Here is a 14,212-nt window from a genome sequence, read left to right as displayed (position 1 = left end):
AGCTCAACACCGTCCCCCGTAGGCCAATTTCCCAGAGTCTTAGAAGGAGGCCTTCGTGGGGCACGGTGTCGAATGCCGCCGACAAATCAAGCATGACCAACATGGCCTTACCTCTAGAATCTAAAACCTCCCTGATGGCGTCGGTGACCTCGAGAAGGGCAGTTTCCGTGCTAAAATTAGCACGGAAGCCAGATTGAGACATGTGAAGAAGGTCGTTCTCCTCAATAAAATTGGAGATCGACCGATATACATGCTTCTCGGTTACTTTCGCCAGCGCCGGGAGGAGAGAGATCGGCCTGTAGTTTGCATGAATGAGAGGGTCAAGGTTTGGCTTTTTGATCAACGGTAGGATCAAAGCGCATTTCCAAGCCTGAGGGACCACACCAGTGGACAAAGAGGAATTAAGAAGTGGGTTCAGTAAGGTGTAAAGAACTGACGCCACTCTCCCCAGACACTTCGCCGGACAAGGGTCCAGCGGCGAGCCAGACTTCAGTCGGGACAGATGGTCAGAAGAAGTAGTGAGGGACATAGGAGGGAATTCACAAAGAAAAGGACCATTGCCATCCAAAGGAGGCAGGGACGACAGACAGCTAACATCCAACAAGGGGCAGGTAGGAGCGAAGGAATCCTGAATGGATTTAATTTTATCAACAAAGAACTCGGCTAGTTGATTTATCCAAGCCTCTGAGTGCGTGTGAGAGGGAGAATTTAGGGAAGGAGAGATAAAATCTTTTACGATTCTAAAAATCTCTCTACTAGCGTTGTCTGCCTCGTCTATCCTGCGCTCCAAATACGCCTTTTTCCCAACCCAGATTTGCCTGTGGTATGATCTTGTCACCACTCTATATTGCAATCTCTTGGCTGGATCATAGGCTCGTCGCCAGGCCCTTTCCGCCTTCTTACACTCCTGACGTAAGGCCTGCAGATGCGGGGTAAACCAAGAAGCGGAACTACGTCTCTCAGTGGATTTAGTCTTATTCTCGGGGGCCAGCACCTCCAATCTGGCCGTAAACCAATTCTGGAAGAGAATAAGATTCTCTTCCAGATTGCCAGAAAGTTGGCAAGGGAAACTATGGAGGGCTTCAGATAACATGTCAGCAGAGATCAGGTGAAAAGGCCGAGAGGTCCTCATGGTGTCTTTTAGAGGCCTCATCCGAGATATAGCAGTAGAGAGCAGCGCAAAGTTAATTAAAAAGTGGTCGGACCACAGGACAGGCTGCGGAGGAGACACATTTAGTGGTCTTGTAGAAAAGACCTGGTCCAAAGTGTGACCTTTGTTGTGAGTCGGCCCCTGAACAAAAGGTACCAGCCCTAACGGAGCCGTAATGTCAACCAGTTTTAACCCCTTCAGTGCTAATGACAAGGGTAACTCGTCATGGAGTTTCCATTGATTTCAATGGAAATTACATGAAGAAGAGCAAATACCCTTAGCATCCAAGTGGTTAAAACCTCAGGGTCTAAATTGTTGTCCATATGCAGATTAAGATCACCTAGTAGGATACACTGCTCTGATCTAAGGCACGGCACAGAGAGTGCCGCTTGAAGGTCATCGAAAAAAGACCCAAGAGGTCCCGGCGTTCTGTAGAGAAGAATCCCAGTACAGGCTTGTGAGGGAGAAAGATGAAGGGTAAAACCTAGGGACTCACAGCCCTGAATATTATTTACAGGAAAGGTAGTGCAGAGAAAGCGATTGTCCACGATCAATGCCACACCTCCTCCTCTACCAGTCACTCTGTCCCTCCTAAATATGTTGTAATTAGGAGGTAAGGCATTAGCCAAATCCGGGGCAGAGCCTTCCCCCAACCAGGTCTCAGTGAGGAATAAACAAGATGTATTCGATTCCCTCAAGAGATCCCAAATGTTAAGGGAGTGACAACTCAATGACCTGGTATTGAGAAGAAGACAGTGGTAGTGGAGCGGAGCGGAGGAATATCCGGCGAGGGACCCCGCAGATCTGGGAGACGCCAACCACACTCCGTGCATCCCTTCCTGAGAGCCCTACCACCCGGAAAAACATGATGACAAGAGTCACGTACACCACGCAGGGAAAGGAGGTCCTCCGAGGAATAGGAGAGCATACTTACTAAAGCAGCAGGTAACGGCGAAGATAGTCCTGCCGTCTCGCCCCGGCCGCCTCCGAGACGCTGACGGGCGCAGACGGGCAGGACTCTGGCACGACTCAGGCGCGAAGAGAGCGCGCCCGCTGCGCGAAACCGCTGCGCGGTAAAGTGCAGGTTTAAATAGGGCCCCCACGTGTGAGCCGCCACCACAAGGACACACAAGATGGCGCCCGAAAAGCGTCAATAGCCCCTCCCAAGATGGCGCCCGACCTCGGAAACCGAAACTGCGCCCCCAGAACCGGACCCGCCGAAAGCAGCGGTGCAAATATCTTTTATATGCAGGTAAGGGGCCAGCTAACACATTTAAGAACAAGGACTAAACAAAATAATATAAAAATAAAATAGTCAAAAAGGGAAATTAAAATATCTCAGCGCGCTACCCACGCAGCGCTATGAAAAGTGCCGAGCTGCCACACAGAGCAAGTTCTTCTTTATTTATATATATATATATATATATATATATATATATATATATATATATATATATATATATATATATGCATATATATATATATATATATTGACTGAAAAAACCAAAGGTTTCAGGCCTGATATAGTTAGGAATTAGCATTTGAAAAACCTTACAAAGACCGTAGGTTTTTGGGGGTGTTCTAGTTAGCTGGACATTTCACTTGTACAAAACCATTGAAATTCCTCCAATATAGTTAAATTAGTCAAGTAAACAGTCAATTACACTGCTACTAAATCCTCCATCCAGATATTTATATTTATATATCCACTCCTTCTTCAATGCAAATTGCTATACATATATAATACATATGCTATATATATATAATACATATTTAAATAACGAAGCAAACCACATTCACTGGATGATGTCATCAGAGATGTCATTTGAGATGTCATCAGTGATGCCACTGACCATGTCATGAATGATGTAATATGTGATCTCATCAGCAGTGGATTGCGGGAGCGCGAGATATAGTTAGTACAACTAACTATATCGGAGGAATTTCAATGGTTTTGTACGAGTGAAATGTCCAGCTAATTATAACACCCCTAAAACCTATGTTTTTTTCAGTGAATTTGTAAGGTTTTTTAAATGCTAATTCCCAACGATATCAGGCCTGAAACCTATGGTTTTTTTCAGTGAATTTCAAAGGTTTTTTAGATGCTAATTCCTAACTATATCAGGCCTGAAACCTGTGGTTTTTTCAGTGAATTTCGAAGGTTTTGTAAATGACAATTTTTAAATGTATTAATTGTTATATTTTTTTTATACTGATTTACAACATTTTTTTAACTATTTATTGTTAGATATTTTATTTTTTAAATGACATTGTGATTACATTATACATTACATTACAAAATATACTTTCTCAGAATGAATTACTTTAGTTTAAATACTTTGCAAATAGGCAATAGACTTTTAAGTACAGTAGTTACAGTTGTTGCAATGGGCAACACAATTTCAAACACAATGCAACATTGACCTCAATGTGTTTTTCTAGTTAAATGCAATTAGTTACTTTATGTATTACTTTTCTAACCACAGGACTGGATCCTAGATTCAGTCCTTGGACATCTCCTGTAAACGGTTAAGTAAAAGTGTTTTAGTTAGAGTAGTGATTTTTAAGGAATATTATTGTATTTTAAAAGTTGACACCAAATTTTTTTCACATAGAATCACCAATGTTATCCTATGGGAGGAAATTCACTTAGCAGGTAAGTAGTGTTATCATTACTTTTTCTTACTCAGTGGTGGATCCTGGATCCAGCACTGGTGCATCTCCTGTAAACAGTTGAAAGAATGCGTTTAAGTCATACAGGCGATTTTTAAGGAATATTTTTAGTTTGTAAAAATAGACAAACTTTTCTGGAGAAAAAAAGACAATGGATTCCTATGGAAGGAAATACAAGTTACTGTAAGTACGGTTAGAATTACTTTTCAAGATCAGTAGTGGGCTGAAAGATGCAGCACTGAGGTCTCTCATGATAACAAGTGAGTAAATCGGAATTCGTAGTTCGGCTGATTTTAGAGGAATATTTTGCTCAATAGTGAAGGAAGGGGGCGGGTCCTGAGGTGACATGTGTGCAAACACGCCCTGTGGCGCGTTTTAAGTTGGGGAATTAATTTCTCTTCAATCCTGAGGTGCCCTGTGGGCCAACTAGCCCACCAGGTACCTCCAGTATGTGCCAGGGAGCTGCGTTGCAGAGAGGTGTTCAGAGGCCACGCCCCCTTTATACAACACTCTGCAACGCAGCTCCGTGGCACTTACTAGAGGTACCTGTTGGGCTAGTTGGCCACTAGGGGAGCTCTGGATTGAAGAGGAATTCATTCTCCAACGTAAAACGCGCCACAGGGCATGTTTGCACACATATCACCTCAAGACCCGCCCCTACCTTCACCACTGTGCAAACGCGCCCGTATCACGTTCAAAAGTTGGGGGATTAAGTCCCCTTGAATACTGGGGGTCCCTGGGGGCCAACTAGCCCACCAGGAACCTCCAGTATGCGCCAGGGGGCTGCGTTGCAGAGAGGTGTAAAAAGGGGCGTGGTCTCAATAGACCTCTCTGCAACGCAGCCCCCTGGCGCATTTCCAGAGGGGGGACTAAATCCCCTTGAATACTGGGGGTCCCTGGGGTCAACTAGCCCACCAGGAACCTCCAGTATGCGCCAGGGGGCTGCGTCGCAGAGAGGTGTAAAAAAGGGGAGTGGCCTCATTACACTGGAGGTTCCTGGTGGGCTAGTTGGCCCCCAGGGACCCCCAGTATTCAAGGGGATTTAGTTCCCCTCTCTGGAAACCCTCTCCTCAGGCCACTTAAGGCCCCGGGGACCCCATCCCCCGGGGCCGGCCAATTCTTTTTTGGGGGGGGGAGGGGGGGCCGCGTGGCCACTCTCCCGGGCCACTTGTAGCCCCGGGGACCCCATCCCCCGGGGCTGGCCTGCTCCGTTGGGGACCGTGGGGGGTTCCCCTCTTCCCGCACGGTCCCTGCCGCCTCCCCGCATCCTGCGGGACCCGGCATTGCTTTTCTGCATGGGGAGCAGCTAACATGCTGCTCCCCATGCAGAAAAGCAATCCGCTTTGATTTTTGAAAGAGAGATCAGGTTTCCTACTCTCTCTTTCAAAAACCAAAGCAGTTTGCTATGGTAGGGCCGGAGCCGCGAAGCTCCCCCCCCTACCATAGCAAACAGCAGTATCCCGGGGGTGGGCACCCCGGACCCCCTGCGGGGTGGCGGTCCCCAGGACCATCACAGGCTCCAGGAGGGGGGCCGCGCAGCCCCCTCCCAACAGTTAAAAGCCCTGGGGGGGTGGTGGTCCCCGGGGCGTGTGGGGGGCTTGAGCCCCCCACACAGGTTTTTTTTAAAAATTTATTTTAAAAAGAAGCCCCGGGGGGTGGCGGTCCCCGGGGCTGTGGGGGGGCCGTGAGCCCCCCGCATACTTAATACTAAAGCCCCGGGGTGGCGGTCCCCGGGGCTCAGGGGGCCTCAGAGGCCCCCCATCATTATAAACTTAAGCCCCGGGGTGGCGGTCCCCGGGGCTGGGGGGGCCGTGTGCCCCCCGCTATAATACAAACTTTGCCCCAGGGGGTGGCGGTCCCCGGGGCAGTGTGGGGGGGGATTTGGCCCCCTATTGTAAATATTAGAGCCCCGGGGAGGTGGCGGTCCCAGGGGCGTGTGGGGGGGCTTGAGCCCCCCACACAGGTTTTTTTTTTGTATTTATTTTATAAAGAAGCCCCGGGGGTGGCGGTCCCCGGGGCTGTGAGGGGGGGGCCGTGAGCCCCGGCTTACTTAATACTAAAGCCCTGCGGGGTGGCGGTCCCCGGGGCTCGATTATAAACTTAAGCCCCAGGGGTGGTGGTCCCCGGGGCTGGGGGGGCCGTGTGCCCCCCGCTATAATACGAACTTTGACCCAGGGGGTGGTGGTCCCCGGGGCAGTGTGGGGGGATTGGCTCCCCCCACACTTTATTTATATAAAGCCCCTGGGATTTGGCCCCCCAGTGGGCTAATTTACATACAAGCGCGGGAGCCGCACTTCGTTATTTTTAAATCGGCAGGGTACGCGTACCCTACGCGTATCCCGCGATTTTTAAAAAATATATATTTTTGGGGGGTTCTTGTCGTACCCCCTAAACAGGCTTAGGGGGTCAGGGTGATTCTACCCTGGCCCCTTTTCGCGTTTTTCACGTTACTTTTTCTGTTTTCTTGTGCCTCGGTTCTACTGAGACACAAGATGGCTGCCAACACTTCCTGGTTTGGAGTGTTGACAGCCAATTAGCATAAAGCTCGTGCTCGGGAGGATACGCGTATGGTACTTTGTCTATAGATATATCTATGATTTTACTTTTGATTTTCTCAGGAACTACTGAACAGATTTACACCATTTAACAAAAAGCGTAATCTGCGAACCAAACTCTACCTTTTTGCCAAATTTGGTGTAATTCCGTTCAGCAGTTCGGGCTGTAGCCGTGTCTGAAGGTCCCTATGGAAAATTGCATGGGGAAAACACGTTTTGGGACCCCACTTTTTTCTCAGCCCCCACTTGACAAATCACCCCGAAACTTGCAGAATAGGAGCGGACCGGAGCGCCCCATCTTCTTGAAGAATTTCGCAAAGATTCGTCGACCGGCGCCAAAGTTATTCCAAATAGAATGTTGCGGATTTCTATGGAAACTAGGTCCTAACTATATCTACCTACTGGCGACCTCCAGTTATATTTATATATATATATATATCTGTCATGAAGCAAACGTTAGCAGATTAAATCATGTTGGATGGCTTGTTGTGTTTAGCTGTGGGACATATCTACATACTGCATCTTTTAGCTCATATTTTATTTACACGCGACGTTCATCAGGACATTAACAGGATTTAAAAAACAGTAAAAATTCAAGCTTTAGATGGCTGCTGACTGACGGATGCCTTCCACTTGACAGGTTACAGTAAGTAGTTGGCAGTTGGCAGGAGGGAAGCTTTTGATGGGCTAGGCTATGAAACCACACTTAATTCTGCTAGACTATAAAACAAAAAGTAGCAAGCGAGTCAAACCTGGATGCACACAGAGAATGAGAAGCCGTTTCTCTCAATTGTTTATTTAAGAACTGGTCAAACAATGTTGTCTAGGGCAAAGGATAAAAATGTTCCCTGTTGTAGCAGTAAACATCGTGAAATATACGAAATTATTGATGCAGACACTGTCTGCAAAAGCTGCAAAGAACCAACATTTCCTGGTCTTTTACATAGAAAGACTGCAGAGAAATAAATACTGGAGCCGATTTCACAGGCCATATGATGTGTCTGGGGTCTACATATGAGAATTTCCCCAACATCAGCTACATTTTGTCTTTTAGAAAACAAAATACAATTTTTTGGGGCTTACTTTCAATCAGATGTACACTTCCTGCTGAAAGAAGAATTTGAAGCCAACTATTGCAAACACCCACTTTTATCATGCCAATACAATTACCAGGCCATCTCTTTCCTTTCCCCTACATCTAAACTTAACAATGTGTGGTATAAGCTGAAACCTCCAGGGCAGTTTAAAATTTACCGTTTGGAAAACCAACAGAAGACTTGCACATCATTAAAATTTGTTTTCAAAACTGTGCACAAAATCCCTATCCTCAAAAGTGTTCCAAAATCTTACCCATATGTAAACTTGAGACACCCCGGTTAAGAACCAAATATCCAGTTTAACAGATCAGCCATTTAAAAGGCTTTGCAAAGAAAGCCAGGCATTGCATAAGACACTTTAAGATACAACATGACAGGCTGAGCAAGATGAAATAGACACATACACACTTCAAACTCATATGACAAAAATAACTGAAATCTAAATTCCTATGTGAAAGGCAAACTACCAGAATCCAAGGTCCCATGCAACATGAGCACACAATGCTCACACAGCATGGATAAAATGCAGCTGAATTTCTCACCTGGCTGTAGCACTCCATTTATAGAATGCGATGTTATCAACCCAGAGTGTCCTCCTCCTGATGTTTCTCCAAGCAATGGTGACAGAGGCTCCTCTTTGACTGTTATTAAAGGGTCTCCGGACTGGGGAAGCAGTGGATTGTCATCCAAACCATCATCACTCTCATCACTGAAACAAGGCACACAAGGTTACTTATCTGTTCAGGAGAAGCCAAGCAAAGGTCACTTTCACCATGGCAACCAGATATTTCATTCATTGCCATTCACCAGAGGCCCATTTCTTGAGAAAAACTGTACGCCCCATGGTCTAACATAAGTTCCACATTTTGAGAGCCATTTCCCAAGTCGTTAATGCCCAACTAGACTTTGCAAATATTGATAAGATATGGAGACCTGGGGAAAATATTTAAAACACATTTAAACGGAATGAGACACATTGTGCTCACAAGCCTTGCCCTGGCTGGCACAAGGTTGTCTAATGGAGCACCATAATGCATCAGCTCTCAACTCTAAAATTTCAGTGTGGATCATCTTTATCTCAGGCATAGGATAGAAGCAGTGACAGAAAAGCCACATTGCCCACTTCTACTCTGCTCCCTTCTACATATGTTCATACCTGCAACCCGATCCGAACTTCACTCTATCCGGGACTATCTTTAAACTGCTCACCACCCAGTTTCCTGGAATCTCTGCCTCCCCTGTGGGCCCAGGCCTTTTAAAATTCCATTATGTTGTCCCTTACTATCAGCAGTACTGGTAAGGTTGTTTATTTCACTTAATATTGGGGGGGAAATCTATTATATCCAACGAGTGATTTGAGACCTTACACGCTTACACTTAATATTTGTATTTTCTGCTCTATTTTCACCAAAGGAGTCATCCATCTACGAGCAAGGGTTTTCACCTAGAACTATATTATACCTCATGATACTCCAGATCGAACCACATTATACCCCTAAATCACAGTCTAGCTGGTGGGAGCACCTTGTAGATGCTCTCATTCATCATGCATGGAAAAAAGTATATTGGGCTTGTTTCTGGACTGTTATTGTGCCCACATCTATCTCCACCACAGTCACTCGACAACATTCTAAACCATTACATTTTCTGAAACCACCCCGATATCTTAAGAAAATAAAAAGGCAGTCTCAGTATGGTGAAAATGACTAATCTAAGATCGGAAGCAATGTAACAAAATGGACAAAGGGAAGAAGTACCTAGAGATACTGCGGTTGAAGACAGTAGAAGTTTGTCGAAGAAACTGATCCAAACGCAGGGCTCGCTCAAGATACTGCAGGTAAATCGGCTTTGCCAGATCTGCACAGGACCCATCTTCTCCAACACCCAGCTCTGAGGCCATAGACCCTGCCTCTCCTCATGCAGAGCATGGGCGCCTTCAAACACAAGGAAGCACAGAGCTGCAAACAAACAAAATACACAAAACAAAAGCAGCGATAAAGAAGATGCTCAATGAAACCAAACAAAAATCAGAAAGTGAGCAGCCAATAAACTATAACCTACCACAAAAAAACAATCATGAGAAACTTTTTGTCAAATCAGTCATTTAAATGAATTGTCAGCTATAAGTTCCAGATTTCTTACAACTAGACTGTTCCATTCTTTTTTTTTTGTTTTGTTTATTAAGAGTTTCCATAATATAACCATCCAAGATAACAATACATCACGTTCACAATTGTACAGAATACATAGTAGTCAGTTGATAGAGCATCATAGAGAATCAAGGTAGCAGTAAAATATAGGTACATCTGAAAGCAAACAAACTATGCATTATCTACATACTGAGTGTCATCAGTCAACAGCTATGGTTAGCATATATGCAGTGAATGGGCCCCAAATGTTACGTGGTCTTGACGCACTGGGCAGGTCTTCCATAATAGCAGGTAAGTTTATCTTGACAGTAGCTTATATCTTCTAGACTATTCCATTTCAAATGGGATCTTTAGCTTTCATCTTGATGAACGGATAAAGTAGGATGCAATCCATATTTCACTGCTTATTTCCTTTGAATTTCAGAGCAGAACTTTGCATCTCAAGGATCTTCCGTTTACAATTGATTCTATGACCAAGATGGACCATTTTGAATCAGAGCTGTCGCCCCAGAACTCCTGTTATTTAAATATTCAATACATTGCTTAACCAATAAATATCTACAACAACGCTAACTAAACTGTTGGGAAAGGTTGTACAACCTATTTAAAATTAAAGCAGCCTTGTCTTCTGGTTTTCGTGAACAAGCGCCAGTATGCTATTTCGAGTATCAAGGACAGTGTCCACTAAGTATCTTTGTCTATCAACAATTACCTTAAGATTACATTTAAAATGAATTTAACTGTTCAAGAGCATTAGAACTGTCTGCCTTCAGGAGGTCAAATTATAGAAGTATTCCTTTCTGGTGATGATTGCTGTTTACTACATAGCCTAGCTAAATCTTGCAGTCCAAAGTAATCTTCCAGATCACCCACGTGAGATTATGAATTGTTGAATTACTCCTATACGTGTCTTACGGCTAAATGGAGCCCATTTATATTAACTTATTAATAACAAATTGCATGGTAACGAAGAGTACGTCTAGGCACCTCTTGACTATCAACACTGCCCATAACTTATCAAACAGATTTGACAACAACATTCCTCTAAAATGGGACTCTTAATTTTAGGATTTTGGAAGAGGTATGGTGCCAAGCATGTATCACGTTCCTGGACACACTGAAGGCACTTCTGTGCACAACAAAGAATGTGGAAGGACAACATTTCCTTCACATTGACCATGTTAATCCTACTCCAACTTACTCCTATGTTCCCAGCCATTGGGTATTATGACAGTCGCAAGACAACAAATTTCATCTCAAAAGTCGTTAATGGTTGATACCAGACATACATTCCATTATACTGTCTTGAATTTGTAGTTATATAGCGCTACTTGCCCCTGAAGAGGCACTTGAGCACTTTGTGGTGATTTGCACGCATTCTGGGATCTAAGTTTACTCGTTAACAGTAGGTTTCTGCTATTAGCCTTGTGATCTCAAGCAAAAATCACATGCATTTACTTTCATCTTTTGAGTTAGATTAAATTAATAGCATTTTATTGTGATCATTACTGGGAGATGGGTAGTGAGTTCAAGCAGATGGTTGATGGGCTAAATAGGCTGGAGGAGATTAAGGGCCTGATTTAGATCTTGACGGACGAGACAATTTTTCACCATGGGTTTTAGGAATATAGTGGGACGAGGGTTTTGAAACAGCATGTAATCTGATGATGTGAAACTGCAGAAAGAAACAACAGTATGTGCATGTGAAATAGTGTATTGTATTTGTAACATTTGTACAGTGCATACTACCTTTATGTGGGGCGGTGAAGCGCTTAGCTACAAAGATAGCATGCTACACCATGTAGATGTATGGTTGGAAATGTGTTGTTTTTCCTATAAGCATATGTACGAAGTGTTTCCAAGTTGTGCCTGATGACCACTGAGGTGCAGTTGTCATTTTAAGGGACATGGTGTTTGGTGGTGTGATGGAAGAGGAAGTGTGAAAGATACAAATGTGTTTTTATAGTTTGTGGTTTACTGGTGTCCATGTTGTTCAATAGCAGCAATACATGATTATCCAGTAAAATACTTTCTTTTATGAAAGGAGTAGTATTTTTATACCAGCAAAATTAAACACAGCATTCACAAACAATCACCACAGTCCCCTCAAGTTCCACAAGTCTTCTCCGGGGGAGAAGTAGGTGCAATGTGTACATAGGAGCACAACTCAACCACACGCTCAGCAATCTCAGTAAATGAAAATCCAGCCAGATACTTCCTTTTATGAAAAAAGTGGTATTATGCATGAACGCAAAGTGAAACACACACTATACAATTAATACACAAAGTCTTTCTAGGGCCAGAATCTAACGTTCGCTTAGGTAAGTCCCTGAGTCCTACTTCCCTGTTTAAAGACTATGGACATTCCTCAATCATGCACGGCAACATTGGGGTCAGGCGACACTACCAAGTATAAGTCTTAGATGTTCCATGATGGCTTCTTTAAAGTCAAAGTATCTCAGTACCATAGCACTTTTAGTCAGTTTCCCCAGAGGCTCAGCGGTTTGGCAAACAGGCTTACCCGCTGTCGCTGAAGTTGCGGCTTAGAAGTCTCATGTGCATGTCAGCTGTTCGGTGGCTGGGTTCAAACTGGAATGGCATGGTGAGCAAAAAAACGATGGATTTAGGCCCAGATCTCTGTACTGTGGTGAATGTATGACATTGTTCTGCATTCTGTCCATCAACTGTAGTTTTTGCATTTGTCACCCCAAGTGGGACGGGTATGCCCAGACGTGGGCTCCGTGCTCTCCATGCCACTGGAATCAAGCTATCCTGGCTGAAGAGGGGTGAACCCCTGAAACCTGTCCTAGGATGCTTGTTTCCAGTCCAGGGAGGACCTGGCTTGATAGTTCGGGCTGGACTGTTCCCATGAGGCACAGGGTCAAGACTGATTTGCATATGGCTGAGTTCAAACTGGAATGGCATGTTGAGCAAAAAAACGATGGATTTAGGCCCATATCTCTGTACTGGGGTGAATGTATGACATTGTTCTGCATTCTGTCCATCAACTGTTGTTTTTGGAGCTGTTCGGTGGTGAGCAGAAGCCTGGATGCTGTGGATGAGGTAGAAAGCGTCTACAGCGCTCCTCCAGTCATGCTGTAAATCTTCCTGAGTCCAGCTGCATGTGTTTCTGGGTTCAAGCGGCTGAATCAATCAATCAATCAATCAGTGACACTTGTAGAGCGCGCTACATACCCGTAGGGTCTCAAGGCGCTGGGGGGGGTGGGGGGGGGGGGGGGTGCCGCTACTGCTCGAACAGCCAGGTCTTCAGCTTCTTCCTGAAGGAGAGGTGGTCTTGGGTCAGGCGCAGGTCGGGGGGGAGGGAGTTCCAGGTCTTGGCGGCCAGGTAGGAGAAGGACCTTCCTCCTGTAGTCGCTCTTCGGATGCGGGGGACGGCGGTGAGGGCGTGGTTGGCTGAGCGGAGGTGGCGTTTGGGAGCGTAGAAGTTGACTCGGCTGTTGAGGTAACTCGGGCCTCGGTCGTGTAGAGCTTTGTGTGCGTGGGTGAGGAGGCGGAAGGTGATTCTTTTGTTGACGGGGAGCCAGTGAAGGTCTCTCAGAGGTCCGGAGATGTGGCTGGTTCGTGGGATGTCGAGGATGAGTCTGGCTGAGGCGTTCTGGATCCGCTGGAGTCTCTTCTGGAGCTTGGCGGTGGTACCGGCGTAGAGGGCGTTGCCGTAGTCCAGACGGCTGGTGACGAGGGCCTGGGTGACGGTCTTCCTGGTCTCGGTGGGGATCCACCAGAAGATCTTCCGTAGCATGCGTAGGATGTTGAAGCACGTCGAGGAGACTTTGTTAACTTGCCTGGTCATGGAGAGGGAGGAGTCCAGGATGAAGCCCAGGTTGCGTGCGTGGTCTGTCGGTTTGGGTGCGGTGCCCAGGGCGGGAGGCCACCAGGAGTCGTCCCAGGCGGAGGGTGAGGAGCCCAGGATGAGGATCTCCGTCTTGTCCGAGTTCAGTTTCAGGCGGCTGATCGTCATCCACTCGGCTACCTCTTTCATCCCGTCGTGCAGGTTGGCTCTGGCGGCGGCGGGGTCGTTGGTCAGGGAGAGGATCAGCTGGGTGTCGTCGGCGTAGGAGATTATGCTGAGGTTGTGTTTGCGTACGATGGCCGCGAGGGGGCTCATGTAGACGTTGAAGAGGGTGGGACTCAGAGATGATCCTTGGGGGACGCCGCAGATGACTTCGGAGGCCTCTGACTTGTACGGTGGTAGGCGGACTCTCTGTGTTCTTCCGTCGAGGAAGGAGATGATCCATTCCAGCGCCTTGTCCTGGATTCCGACGTTGCTGAGGCGCTGTACTAGGGTGCGGTGGCAGACAGTGTCGAATGCCGCGGAGAGGTCCAGGAGGATGAGGGCCGCTGTTTCTCCATTGTCCATCAGGGCTCGGATGTCATCGGTGGCGGCGATGAGGGCGGTCTCGGTGCTGTGGTTGGCTCGGAAGCCGGACTGTGAGGGGTCGAGGGATCCGTTCGTCTCGAGGAAGGCGGCCATCTGCTTGTTGACGGTCTTCTCGATGACTTTGGCTGGAAACGGGAGGAGCGAGATGGGGCGGTAGTTCTTGAGGTCGGTGGGGTCCGCTGTTGGTT

General features: G+C 46.3%; 1 protein-coding gene across 1 annotated transcript in view; it reads right to left on the bottom strand.

The window, feature by feature from the left end:
- Positions 1-14,212, bottom strand: part of INO80 (INO80 complex ATPase subunit) — a 534,228-nt gene that overhangs the window by 412,983 nt on the left and 107,033 nt on the right. The window contains exons 2-3 of the mRNA XM_078659770.1: positions 9,233-9,433; positions 8,018-8,184 (exon numbers count right to left, since the gene is read on the bottom strand). Of these exons, the coding sequence (XP_078515896.1) occupies positions 8,018-8,184; positions 9,233-9,375 (310 nt within the window). The 5' untranslated portion in view covers positions 9,376-9,433. The remainder of the gene's footprint in view (positions 1-8,017; positions 8,185-9,232; positions 9,434-14,212) is intronic.

Source organism: Lissotriton helveticus, chromosome 9, assembly GCF_964261635.1.
Source record: "Lissotriton helveticus chromosome 9, aLisHel1.1, whole genome shotgun sequence".
NCBI lineage: Eukaryota > Metazoa > Chordata > Amphibia > Caudata > Salamandridae > Lissotriton > Lissotriton helveticus.
Note: the sequence above shows the minus strand (reverse complement) of the source record. Positions and strands in the feature narration are given on the sequence as shown.